The 13,103-nt window shown below is 50.4% G+C and overlaps 1 protein-coding gene across 3 annotated transcripts in view; it reads left to right on the top strand.

Moving 5' to 3' along the window:
* The window catches only part of LOC147904422 (3-dehydroquinate synthase), an 88,070-nt gene that overhangs the window by 17,766 nt on the left and 57,201 nt on the right, over positions 1-13,103 (top strand). For all 3 annotated transcript variants that reach the window (XM_087394311.1, XM_087394306.1, XM_087394314.1), the window contains exon 2: positions 2,030-2,260. In XM_087394311.1, coding sequence (XP_087250437.1) covers positions 2,030-2,260 — 231 coding nt within the window. The remainder of the gene's footprint in view (positions 1-2,029; positions 2,261-13,103) is intronic.

Below are 13,103 nucleotides of genomic sequence, written 5' to 3'. Positions count from 1 at the left end.
AGGTTTTTGGACCCCTTGTTTGGCCCTAAACCTTTCAGCTGCCCCCAAGGCACAATTGCCTAGGAGAAACTTGCACACCCACATCCTGTGACCTCGCCATTTGATTACCGGGGTCGAGGCCAGATGTGAGCATCAAACTCATGCCCTCGTGACACTATCCATGTGGAAGCCCCATCCTACCTTGGTCCACCCCCTCGATGCACTCCTCATTTGGGGGCTCACAGATGGGGAGGTGACCATTACTTTCCCAACACCCCCTCTCACCGGCATATCTTGGCCCAATGCCATTCCGTCGATGAAGGTGCTCCAGTAGCTCCCGTGTCGTAGCCCTTTGGATCATTACGGTGTTGATGTCGCTTCCTAGCTTTTCATCTAGTGGCTCTTGCTTCGCCAGGTTTGGTTCTGCACAAGCATACCATTCTGGTACACAGGTCTCTCTTTGGTAGCACCTGATGGCACCGCCTCCTTCAGTCATGTTACCCGCCTTCAAACTCAAGCACTCCAGGTACCAGCATCCTCCAACTGTCCCCCTCATGATGGGTGAACAGCCTGAAGTCTTCCGAGCACCAAGCTATCAAGGTCTGTTTCGACCCATCCTTCATATGGCAAGGTCTTAGGAATTCAAATCCCAAACATACATCCAGATTACTTGGACCATAAGTCTCCATATGTAGTCCTGGGGGATACCCCCTCTAAGTCACAACATCCATCTGACTATGCATCGCCAGGTCCTGTCGAAGAATCCCCCTCTGTGTCGCCAAGCACCTAGATGGCTCTAGGCACTCATCACTGTCCATCACCTTCACAAAAGTTTTTGACTCCTCTTCTGACCATCTCTCAATGTCAGACATCTTGACCGTAACACAGGGGTCTGCATACTCTACCTTAGCAACACCGGGAGATGCCACCAAGACAAGTTCCTCTGTGACCACCACATTGGCTCTTGATTGCTTTGACTTCGAGCTGGCCCCATTCTTCTTTCTTCTTTCTGTAGTCCTTCGCAAAATGCCCTAGCTCACACAATAGGAGCATTTCTTTTCTTTCTTCCTCTTCTTCTTGTTTTCTTCATGTGAAGAGTCCGCTCTGTCATCAGATTTTTCCTTCTTGGGCTTGCCTTTTCCAAGCTTACCTTACCCTTGCCTTTGCTCATGTCCTGAGCTGTAAGGGCTTTATCATCTATTCCATCATATTTCTTTTCTCGAGCTCTTGTTGGCAGCAACAATGGAATCAAATCCTTGAACATCACTGGTGCCGTCCCCTTTGCCCTACAATCATTATTAGTCACAAAACTACTATAGCTTCGGGGGAGCATGCCCAACAATAGGCTTGCCATCCTGGTCGAGCTTGCCCTTCGACCAACTGCTGCTAGCTGATCTTGTACCACCTTCATCTTGGTGATGTGATCCTGTACTGAATCCCCCTCATCCATGCTCGTGCTGTAGAGCTCCGTCTTGAGGTCCAAAATCCTTGCTCCGTTGTTGAGCTCATACGTATCCCTCACAAGGGTCTACACCTCTAAGGAAGAATTTGCCATCTGTAGGTGAGGAAGCACCGCATCTGCCATGGTGCCGACAATGATAACCAAAGTCTGTGCATCATGGATTTTCCATGCTCTCACTAACACTGGATCCATTGGTGTAGCCATCGTTGCTGTGGTTGGAGAAGTCACGGTGGGTTGAGGCATCAACTTTCTCTCCGCGTGATCTCCCAAGGCTCCCTCCACACTAAATGGCTCTTGACCTTCATCTTCCATAATGGGTAATTGGTACCATCTAGTGTCACCAAAAAATGCATTTTGCCTAGGCAAAATGCTTAGAGACATTTTTAGGCGAAATGTTTTGCTGAAATGGGTGAAATGACAGTGTATTGTGCGAAACGCTCTAGTACAGGCTGTCACCACTGTCTTGACTCTTTTGAAAGTGCTCAATGTATATATGTGTATTTGAGAGCTCTTTTCAGAGAGAGAGAATTTCGAGATAATTATTTATGTTTTATATATAATTCACCTTGGTGGTTTGTCTTTCTCCAGGTTCACTTTCATCTCAGCTTCTTCCTCTTGCATTTGCTGAATGTTTAAATTGCCGCCTCGTGACTGCCTTGCACTGTAATTCAATCATGGGACGGGTTGCAGCAGCTGAAGCAAACAAGACAATATGGTTGTGGACCAGAAGCAAGGAAGTCATGACTACTTCGGTGGAAAGAGGCTGGAATACTTTCATCTTCACCCCTGAGACTCGAGGCCTTTCAGAAGAGTGGTCATGTACATTTTCTGAAAATTATCCCTACCATTTGTTTTGATCTTTTTGGAGTAGTATTTAGATTCTTCTCAGAATTCTCTGTAACAAATGAAATACCTTCAGATGGCATTGGGCAATGCTCAAGTAGTCGAGTATCTTGGTGAAAAAATCTGGGTTGCTAGCTATTTTTGATAAGGCTATGAGATCTGGTTTGTCTTGTATCTCGACCTGCTGCCTAAAACAGGATCACAGAGAAACCTGTAAAGCTCTCTTGTAAGAAAATTTTCTTCCATCAAGAGTATTTCAGTAACACCATTCTTTGTCTTTGAAGTTTGCAGCTCCCTTTTGTGTCAAGCAAGTCATATAAACGTTAGTTTTGAATCCAATTTGTGTCGTTCATGTAACTGCATTCTTGATATATTCACCCGAGTACAAAAGTATAGACTCTTGAACTTATCTGGACGTTCCTACTTCTGAAGTCATAGCATGCATATTTGAGTAATTTGAAAGTTTGTGCTTTGTTTGTACATTGACAATGCAGTCCCAATAGATGTAGGTTTATCATTCTATGGATGCTCTATTAGAATGAGCCTGATGCTTTAGCAGCTGAGCAAAAAGGTAGAAAGTAGTTGACAGCTGAGGAACGAGAAGCACTCAAGGCATCCTGTACGTGACCAAGAAGGTCATTACTGGCGGCAGTGTCCCCAAAAGAAGGTTGAGGGGCCCAATAACCAGTTAGCCAATAGTGTTACTGCTGTGACGACGTATACTCCAGCCTTCTAGTAGCACGAGGTAGGCGCTGCCAGCAGGCTTTCTGGATCGAGATGGAGGATTGCTTGCTTGTTTCTGGCAGCGGGACCTGCCAATCAGGTGCAAGGGGAAGGGAGTCATTTATCGAGGCATGATTTCAGGCAGGACCTCGAGCCACGAGGAGTTGTTCCCGCTGACTCAGGTGGCTGTATGTTACCGGTATGTCTTTTGTTTGGACGTTATGACCTGGTAGATCCAGAGGGGGTCTCCTAGTGTTCTGTTGTAGCTATTGTCTCATGTTGCTGGAGATCCGGATGGGTCAGCAGATTGCCAGGGATCCAGACACAGTTGATTGATCCTTGTGAGATGTTATATGTCCATTGTCATTGGAGCCCGGAAGTTCATCGATCTGGCAATATTGTACAAGTTTGGACTTAAGAGGGGGCTTCACTATCTATCTCTTGTTGGCCCGTATTCATGCCATGTTGGCTGGCTATGGAGGCGCCCTTTGTGTGCCAGTACAGGTGGCCTTGTAGACAACTCTGTGGCCAGGTTTGCAGGCCCCAGCAGAGGCTGGTCTTGCTGTGGTGGTCCGATCTGCTGGTTGGCCACTTGTTGGCAGCCTCCTATGTGGCAGCCCCTAAGGAGGGGGTCGGCTCCCAGTTGCGCAGTAGGGCTGAGTGCCAGCCCTATATATAGGGCAAGGGGGGTCGGCCATGGGCCCCCTTGCTAGTCGGCTGGAGGGCAGAGAGCACAGCCCTCCCTATAGGGCCTGTCAGCCCCTTATGTAGAGCCTAGAGGGGTTGGCCCACAGAGCAGTCTGGTTGGCCCTGCTTCATGCTGACCAACTAGGGGGGATGGGGCTATATAAAGCCCCCCTCCATACTTGTGTCTTGAACATCTCATTGTGGAGCAGTGTTGTGCATTTATAGCAGCTTGTTTTGCGTGTGTGAGGTTGGCTCTCTTTCTCACTGTTCAGAACGGGAGTGGCTTCGACCCACTATCACGCTTGATCCATTTCCATGACTAGATCTGCATTGGGCTCTACCTACTTGAGATGTGCCGACACAGGGAGACCTTGCTACGACAGATCAGAGAGCAGCAGGAGGCGATCACACCATAGCATGCAGAGGCTGACCACAGACAGCGGCACATCACATATTTTTATGCATTCGAGTCAGCTCCAAGACACAGTGGGGTGGAGGAGGAGGAGCTAGCTGTATGCGGGCAGTCTGGATTACTAAGAGAGGACTGCAGAGGCCCACCCACGACACGGAGACCGCTTAGAGCACACTCGATTGAGGTTTGCCCTATCACAACTTTCCTCAGAGGGGACCGCCTGAGACGAGGGGTCACTCTAAACATAGCTCAGTGGGTTCAGAGATCGAGGAGACCACACCCCCTCTGATGCCATAGTATGAGACAGCTAGACAGACTCAGATTCGAGACATTTTCACCGCTCATAGACGAGCCACCACAGTGCCCGGTTTTGGTTTCTGAGTTTCTAGTCCAGTTCCAGTTCTCAGCCTACTCTCGATACCACATAGCACATGATATGATATGATATATTTTTTTGTACTTGTTTTTGTTTGAGCCACTGAGCTCTTTTTATTTCAGCACAGTACTCAGCAAAGGGTCTTAGCGCGCCCTTTGCCTCAGGCCCTTGTGGCTTGTATGAGTTTTTCTCTTTGGTGTCACTTTGTCCCATAGGCCCGCGAGGCCTTCTGTGGACGTTAATATATCTTTCTTTCTTTCTTTCTTTCTTTTTCACTCTTCCATTCATTTTGGCTGCACTTCTCACACGGTATCAGAGCCACTGTTGGCCTGAGACTCGAGGAGCGGAGGGAGTGTTGAGCCAGCACACAGAGAAGAGGTTTAGGGTGCTGTTCGGAGGTGTCTTCGAGGAGGAGTGTGTGCGAGGAGTGGACTTTTCGGGTGCCCAGCCAAGGGTGACTTTAAAGGGTGTTTCCATATTAGAAAGGAGGTGTTTCCGAGGGACGGATAGCGAGGAGTGAAGGTACGTTGGGCTGTCAGCCCCTTAATCCTCTTCTCCATCCCTCTCCTTTCTCCAACCTTTTGTCCCCTTCTATCTCATCCATCCTCTCTTTGAGTTCAGCTTCCTCTTCACTCCGACCTGGCGACTTTGTTTAAGATGGCAAATAACAAGACAACAATCCCAGTGTTGCCCATGTTCGTGGTTGACCGGTAGTTGGATGGGCTTAATTACGGCGTTTGGCGGGTGATGATGGAGTCTATGTTACAGTCATATGATCTGGTAGATTTCATCTTGGTAGGTGTTGCCAGACCAGATTCCCTTGCGAAGGACTTTGGCATCCTACGCAAAAGGAGGCCAAGACCTTGTCAATGCAAGGGTAAGATCATTCGTTGTTCTTAACTGTACTCCTCAGGTGATTAATCACGTAAAGCACATGACAGTGGCCAAAAGTATATGGGAGCATTTGGCGTCCATGTAAAATCGAACCTCTCCCATGAAGAGGGTTTCCGTGGAAGTCCAGATACGGTTTTTGGATCCCAAGAAGTCTTCATCGATGTGGGACCACATCAACAAGTTATAGGAACTTTAGCAAAAGATCCTCTAGGCGGGGAAGCACATATCGTCCGAGGACATGGCCATAACTCTACTGTCCCAATTATCCTCTCAGTATGGGGCCTTCTATTCGTCCTTGATCACAATGGGAAGGATGAATGAGTTGATCTGGGAGGAATTGGTTGTGATGGTGCTTGACCAGGAGGAGCGCTTTGTAGATCGTACATATGAGAATCAGCCTGAGGCTTTGGCTGCTGAGCAAAAAGGCAGAAAGCAGAAGGCATCCTTTACGTGTAACCGATGTGGCCAGAAAGGTCATTACTGGTGGTAGTGTCCCCAAAAGAATGTTGAGGGGGCCAGTAATTAGTTGGCCAATAGTGTTACTACCGTGACGACGTTTACGCTAGCCTTCTAGTAGCATGAGGCAGTAGGCTCTATGAGCAAGCTTTCCGGATCAATATTTAGGATTGCTTGCTTGTTTGTGGCAGCGGGACCTGCCAATCAGGTGCAAGGGGAAGGGAGTCATTTATCGAGGCAGGCTTTTAGGTAGGACCTCAAGCCACGAGGAGTTCCCGCTGACTCAGGTGGATGTATGTTACCGGTATGTCTTTTGTTTGGACGTTATGACCTGGTAGATCTGGAGGGGGTCTCCTAGTGTTTTGTTGCAGCTATTGTCTAATGCTATTCGAGATCCGAATGGATCAACAGATTGCCAGTGCGGGAATCGAGACAAAGTTGATTTATCCTTGTCAGATGTTATATGCCCATTGTCATTGGAGAACGGAAGTTTATCAATCTGGCAACAGTGTACTGGTTTGGACTTGAGAGGGGGGTATCTAGCTCTATGATACAGGTGCCCATGTAGGGAATCAGACCTTGCACCGGTGGCAGTATTAGTTGGATTATTGTTTGAGTATCTCTTGTTGGAGTAATGTCCCGGTACGAGGAGTTGGATTGTCATACCTGATGACCCAATACTAGACGAGAGGAGTGTACCTAGCAGCTGTGGCCTACTATCAATTCATATGGAAGAAATTGATTAGTAGGTTTCCAGTGATCGTGCTGAGGCAGTTTGCGCGAAGAGGGGGCTTCTTCAACAATACTTGTGGCGGTCTTCAGTGATGGAGTATCACCGGATGGATTCCTCCAATTGCACCCCCAGCTCCTTGGCGTCTCTATTCCATCCATGAGCTGAGAGGGGGTGTTAGAGGTTAATATCTCCTGATGTCACCTAGAGAGAGGGCCTTGCTTGTTGGTGTGCCCGCCCAATGAGAGGCTAGGGTAGATGAGTGAGGGCTTGTGTTGTGGGTGTGCCCCTCTTGAGGGTAGTCTAGGGTAGGTATGAGCCCCTTGTTGGCCCGTATTCATGCCATGGTGGCTGGCTGTGGAGGCGCCCTTTGTGTGCTAGTAGAGGTGGCCTTGTAGACAGCTCTTTGGGTAGCTTTGTAGGCCCCTGCAGAGGCTGGTCTTGCTGTGGTGGTCCGACTTGCTTGTCGGCCACTTGCAGTCTCCTGATGGCTGCGCAGCAGCCTCCTATGTGGCGGCCCCTAGGGCAGAGGTGGTTTGGCTCCTAGTTGCGCAATAGGGCTGAGTGGCAGCCTTGTATATAGGGCAAGGAGGGTCGACCATAGGCCCCCTTGCTAGTCCGCTGGAGGGCAGAGGGCAAAGCCCTCCCTAAAGGGCTTGTCAGCCCCTTATGTAGAGCCTAGAGGGGTCGGCCACTAGGCGTGTGGATCGGCCCGTAGAGTAGGCTCGTTGGCTCTACTTCATGTTGACCAAGTAGGGGGGCCGGCGCGATATATAGGCCACCCGCCACTTGTGTCTTGATCATCTCATTGTGGAGTAGTGTTGTGCATCTATAGCAAAGGTTTTCCCCCAGCAGTTGGTGGGGTTTTGGCCGGAGATCACTTGCCGTTTCTCTCTATATGACATCCCAAATCAGCCAGTCCTTGACCTCTCACATTTGCCACGCCCCACTTTATGTACCCTCTTCACTAAGGGGGGAGTGAAGGACACTGTAATGAAACTTCATAATGGCCGAGCGAAGGATCATGAAGGACTATGCACTGAGCTCATTGCATATGGGATTAATCTCCTATTCCCGATCTTAGCAAAGCTTTTCAATCAAGCTATTTGTTTGGGATTTCCACGCACCTAGACGGTTAACACCATTTCACCCATCCACAAGGTAGGGGATCCCATGAGCCCGAAGAATCATAGGACCATTATGATTGGACATGTCATGTCCAAGATTTATGCATCAGTGCTTGATTCCGAGGTTAGCCGATTTGCGGAGTGTTGAGGACTTAGAGCAGCAAGACAGGCAGGGTTCCGGTGTGATCATGGGACCATGGATCACATTCTCATGCTTAGATGTATCATCGAGGAGGCGAGGGCACGGAAGCAGAGGGTTTACTATTGCTTTGTGGATTTCCACAAAGCATTTGATACGGTTTCAAGAGCCCGCCTCATCTGGTGCCTACAGGATTTGGGTTATGACCAGGATATCATTTGGGCTGTTATGGCACTTTATGAGAGAGTTTGAGGCAAAGTGCAAGCAGGGACTCTGGGTGGACAGCCGAGATCATGAGCACTATTGGGGTCAAACAGGGGTGTCCTTTATCACCTACCCTGTTTGGCCTCTATATAGATGAGCTCGAGATAGTAATGCAGACACAGGGGGGGTTGGATGTTCTCTTGTTGGTAGGTTGATCGGGATATTGGTGTACGCAAATGACGTGGCTTTTTTGTCTTCCTCAACAGAGGGGCTCCATAGACACCTTGACGCATTACAGTCCTTTTGTGAGTCTCATGATTTGAAGGTTAATCTAGGTAAAACGAAGGTTATGAACTTCAACACATCTCGTGCCGTCATGCGCCGGGAGCAGTTCATGTTTGATGGGTCTCCTGTTGAGATAGTTTCATCATACACGTATCTTGGGGTTGTCTTCTCCGAACCCATCTTCACACTGAGACCCGCGATGCATGCCTGGTTGGGCAGAGGATACGCTTCATTAGCCAGACTAGAGAGGTAGTGCTTCCGCTCGCACTTTCAGGATCCGCGGACTAAGGGGATGCTTTTTGACTCCTTGGTCCGCCTAGGTGGGATGTATGGCAGCCTTTGCTGGGGGCCAGACTTGTCGGATTCAGAGTGGGCTCGTGTAGAGCGGCTTTAGGTTCTCATGCTATCACGGACGATTCGGGGTAAGCCATCTGTCCCTCACCAGATCAGTCAAGCTGAGTTCGGGTCATCTTCATTACAGCTAGATGCTGCATTTTAAGTCATCACGTATCTACGAGTTAAGGAGTATGGGGATTACACTTGTGGGCGCAGTAGGCTACCATGGTTAGCACTCTCCTCCTCTATGGCTCTCTCAGCAGGAGGGGACTAGAGATGCTGGTATGGACGCACATAGAGATGATTTGAGCGACTAGGGATCCACATGGATGGACTCCCTCCCTTCCAGTACAGTATGGATGCTTCGTTCTCTCCCCTCATGTCGCATGAGGTCAACTAGGTCATCCGCGAGAATCTCTTACAGCTACACACATTCCGGACCTGGTTGGGACCGAGTGAGCTTCCAGTGAAGCTCAGCGTTTACAGGGATCACTGCTCAGTGACCCACTAGGATACACGCAGATCCACTTACCCCACTCACTGAGGATCTCTATTGGACAGTTGTGGGTCTCTTCACATAGACTTCGTATCGAGAGCGGCAGAGCAGAGGGCATACCCAAGGAGAGGCACGTATGCACATTGTGTGATGCACATGAGGTTGAGACCGAGGAGCATTTCATCTTCAGGCGTCCTGTTTACTATGAGATTCGAGGGCGTTTCTATTGCCTCTTCAGAGATAGTTTTGGGGTTTTCTCCCAGTTCCTCTTCTATCCAGACCAGAGATGCTTGGCGGCTTTCATTCATGAGGCAGTCAAACACCACGAGAGGCTACTTCGGTCACGGAGTCAGGAGCAGACTTCTTACCAGGCAGATACCTCTCAGAGCTCCATCACGGAGCTCTTCCTGCGCGATCACATGGACCCCCACGGGATGAGACCTAGACATAATCATGACCCAGAGCGAGCGACTCGACAGCTCAGACAGAGGGTTGACGCGCATATTTTTTTATTTTTTATTTTCAAAGAAAGGAACCTTCTATTAATGCTTGAAAGGAACCACTCCACCCGGGTCCCACTGGACCTCCCTCAAGGGTCGATCCTCCCATAGCCAGAGGCGCCATCTAGAGGCGTCCTGCTCTGAGATACTGGGAGGATCAATGTGCCACTCCTTCCCCAAGTGTCCTACCACTTTGATCATCTGCCAGTGTATCCCATAAAGACTCCCATCCATCTCAGGGTCACTCCCCAGTGAGGGGCTGAAGTAGGCCTCCACGTCCTAAACAGAAGAAGCCGGGGTGCGTGCTGCCACGCTGCATCAAAATCCTCAAGGGAACACCAGTATGGGAAAACTGCCCCAACCATTTGCTGTCTCTCCAAATGTGAAGTCCTTCCCACCAGGACTTAGGAATGGCTAAGTCGATCTCGCCCATCTGCTGCCCTGCCCCTCTCAGATGCGCTAGGGCGTCAAGCCTCGCCTCTGCCTCCATAGGTAGTCTGCTCCAGTGACCAAAAGACCCTGCTGGACCACTGTCCCATTTTGCCCAACCAATGTGAGTCCGCTGCCCAAGCATATGTCCCTCTTGATCTCTGACCTCTGGGTGCCACATAAGGGGTTGACGCTTGAACTCCTCTCTGCATCTGGGCGGAGCACGGATGAGACCCGTGCGAGTCTCTGCCAAACCCTATGAAGACTCCTCATCAGGGTGGAGCCCTTCCTCGTAAAGGGGGCCTCTGAGAAGATCCGTCTATGTGAAGGCTGCCAATGTCCTTAGTGCGTGGGGTGTTCCTCAGAAGCCCTCTCTGTAAGAGGAGCTTCCAAGGCTCGGTACCTGGGGTGAGGCCACGAACCACCAAATTGCCCAGAAGGGCCCTGCTCTGCATCTTCGGATCAATGATACCCAAGCCTCCCAGTGCTGCGGCATGATCACCGTCTGCCAAGCTACTTGGGTCCTAGTGTTCCTCGTGCCATCTGAACTTGCCCAGAGGAAGTTCCGTACCAACTGTCGGAGCTGCCCACTGCATCCTTTGTGAAAGCACCAACAGGAGGCAATATATCAGGCAGTGGCAAGAAGGACCTGGTTTGCCACTTAGGCGCGACCTACGAGGGAGAGTTTGGCCGAGCTCCAATAGAGAAGCTTGTGCCGAACACTCTCAAGGACCGGGGCAATCTGCTGCTCTGGTGCAATGTCTACACCTACCTGGCATTCGAGGTATCTCGTTGTCTAGCTCCGTGGTATCCATTTGAAGCCAAAGTCACTCCCCCACTCACGGATCTCCTGTGTCTCCTCAAAGCCCGTGAAGAAGCCTATGGATTTCGTCCAGTTGATCCATGCCCCTCGAGGCCTCACAATAGATAGCCAAGGTTCCTCTGAATCTCTCTAGACTCGCCGTGGTGCCCTTAACATACAAGGCCGTGTCATCTGCAAACTCCGAGTCAAGGAGGTCCTCCTCCTGCCTGATTGGGAGCCTCAACCTTGTGAGACCCGCCACCTGTGATCTCAAATAGTAGCCTAGAGCCTCTGCTACAAACAAGAAGAGGAAGGGAGCTAGTGGGCAGCACTGACGAACTGAGCGAGAGAGAGGAAAGGCCTCGCCTATGTGTCCTCCGATAACGATCTGACTAGAGCTCCCTGCGTATAGCACTGAAACTCCTCTGACCCATCTGCCCCTCATAGTGCCCTCCAGAAAAGACCACTCCACCTTGTCGTAGGCCTTCTAAAAGTCCAAGAGAAGGATGGCGAATGGCTGTGACTCCTCCCTGGACCAATCCACTGCCTCCCAAAACGTGAAGATGTTGTCCAGGATGCTGTGTTGTTGGACAAACCCAGTCTGTGTGTCATGGATGATGTTGCTAAGATGAGGCCATAACCGCAAACTCAAGACCTTGGCGAGGATCTTGTATGCAGTATCAAGCAGAGTGATCGGCCTCCATTGTCGGATATCTGACCTATCTCCCCCTTTCAGGATCAAACAGATCCACCCCTTGCACAAGGATTGAGGAAGAAGGCCTGTGTCGAAAATCTCCTGGCAAGCTAAACGGAAAGGGGTGGAGATAATCTCCCAGAAGTTCCGGAAGAAGGCCGGAGTCAAGACATCCTCCCTCGGGCACTTCTGGGTCGGGAGAGCCTTGAGGGCTTCCCAGAGCTCCTCATCTGTGAAAGGTTCCTCAAGTCTGCTGCATAAGTCCCGCGAGACTGCTGTCGGAACATGATCTCAAACTAGCTCTCGGGCCACAAGACCAGCTGGGGTCGTTCTCTTTGTCTGAAAGAGCTGGCTATAAAATCCGGTGGTCATGTCAAGAATCTCCTGCGGGTCAGTTTGCATGATGCCTTGCAAGTCCCGAAGACGCTGTAGTTGTGTGCCGGTCGATCGGTTCCCAATGGTCTGAAAGAACTACTTCGTCATGCTCTCCCCTTGTTGTACCCATCGGGCCCTGGAGGAATGGTAGGAGAACTCAGCCCGCCGCAGCTCCGTGTTTAGAATCTGTCACTAAGCCACTGAGAAACTGAGTCCTGCTCCTTGAGCCTCTCGATGGATGTGAGGTCTCTCCTCAAAGCCCGCTCGCGCTCGTGAAGGGTCCTCCTCCGCCTAAGGGCTTGAGCCTGCAGCTCCACACTGCTCCTCACTTGGTGCCATCTCTGAGTGCTCCCAGATCTCTGGCATAACCTACTGAATCTTCTCGTCCTGCAAGAAGTCCTTTGGAATGCGGACCCCCTTTTGGGGGAGACCTCGGCGGGGCTGATCCAAGTGAAGTACCACTGGAGAGTGGTCGGACATCGTGGTACCTGCCAGAATCTCGGTAGAACCGCCTCTGTGTAATGCCCAGTCCCCAACATAGAAGCGGTCTAATCTCTCGAGCAATCCATCGTGTCTCCTGTGTCCAAAGGAGAAGAGAAGGCTGCCAGGAGTCCTAGTGAACTCTGGCTCTCTCCACGGGTCTGCCACTGATCATGAAAATGAACTGCTCCCAGGTACTACGCTCTACTGCTGGCATCTTTGAGAATGAGACTCCAACAATCTAGGAGTCAACATCCGGAAGACACTCTGACAGCCTCCTCCAAAAGGTTGGGCGGTGCTGTCTACACGCTGGGGCATACACGTTCAGGATTCCAATCTTGGACTCTCCCGTCTGAACTCCCATCCAAACTGCTCATCCTGGAATGAGCTCGCCCTGATCGTAGACCTCTGAAGCCAAAGTCTGTGAGACTGAGATGCAGACCCCTCCACTCTGTCCTACTACGGGAGACCACTCCTCTGGACCTCTCCTTGGGAGAAGGTGATGGCGTCGTCAGATGTTTGCTGTTGAAAACATGTGCTCTTGTATCATAAGGATGTCCATTGCCCGCCCTACAACTACCCTCTCCAACTCCTGCCAGAGCATCAGGTACTGTGGCTGACTACGAACACGGTCGTGGAGCCCGTGTATGTTCCAGTTCACTATGGTCTAGCTC

The sequence above is a fragment of the Dipteris shenzhenensis genome, chromosome 2 (assembly GCF_047967505.1).
Source record: "Dipteris shenzhenensis isolate YYH24624 ecotype China chromosome 2, Dip_SZ_1.0, whole genome shotgun sequence".
Taxonomy (NCBI): domain Eukaryota; kingdom Viridiplantae; phylum Streptophyta; class Polypodiopsida; order Gleicheniales; family Dipteridaceae; genus Dipteris; species Dipteris shenzhenensis.
Note: the sequence above shows the minus strand (reverse complement) of the source record. Positions and strands in the feature narration are given on the sequence as shown.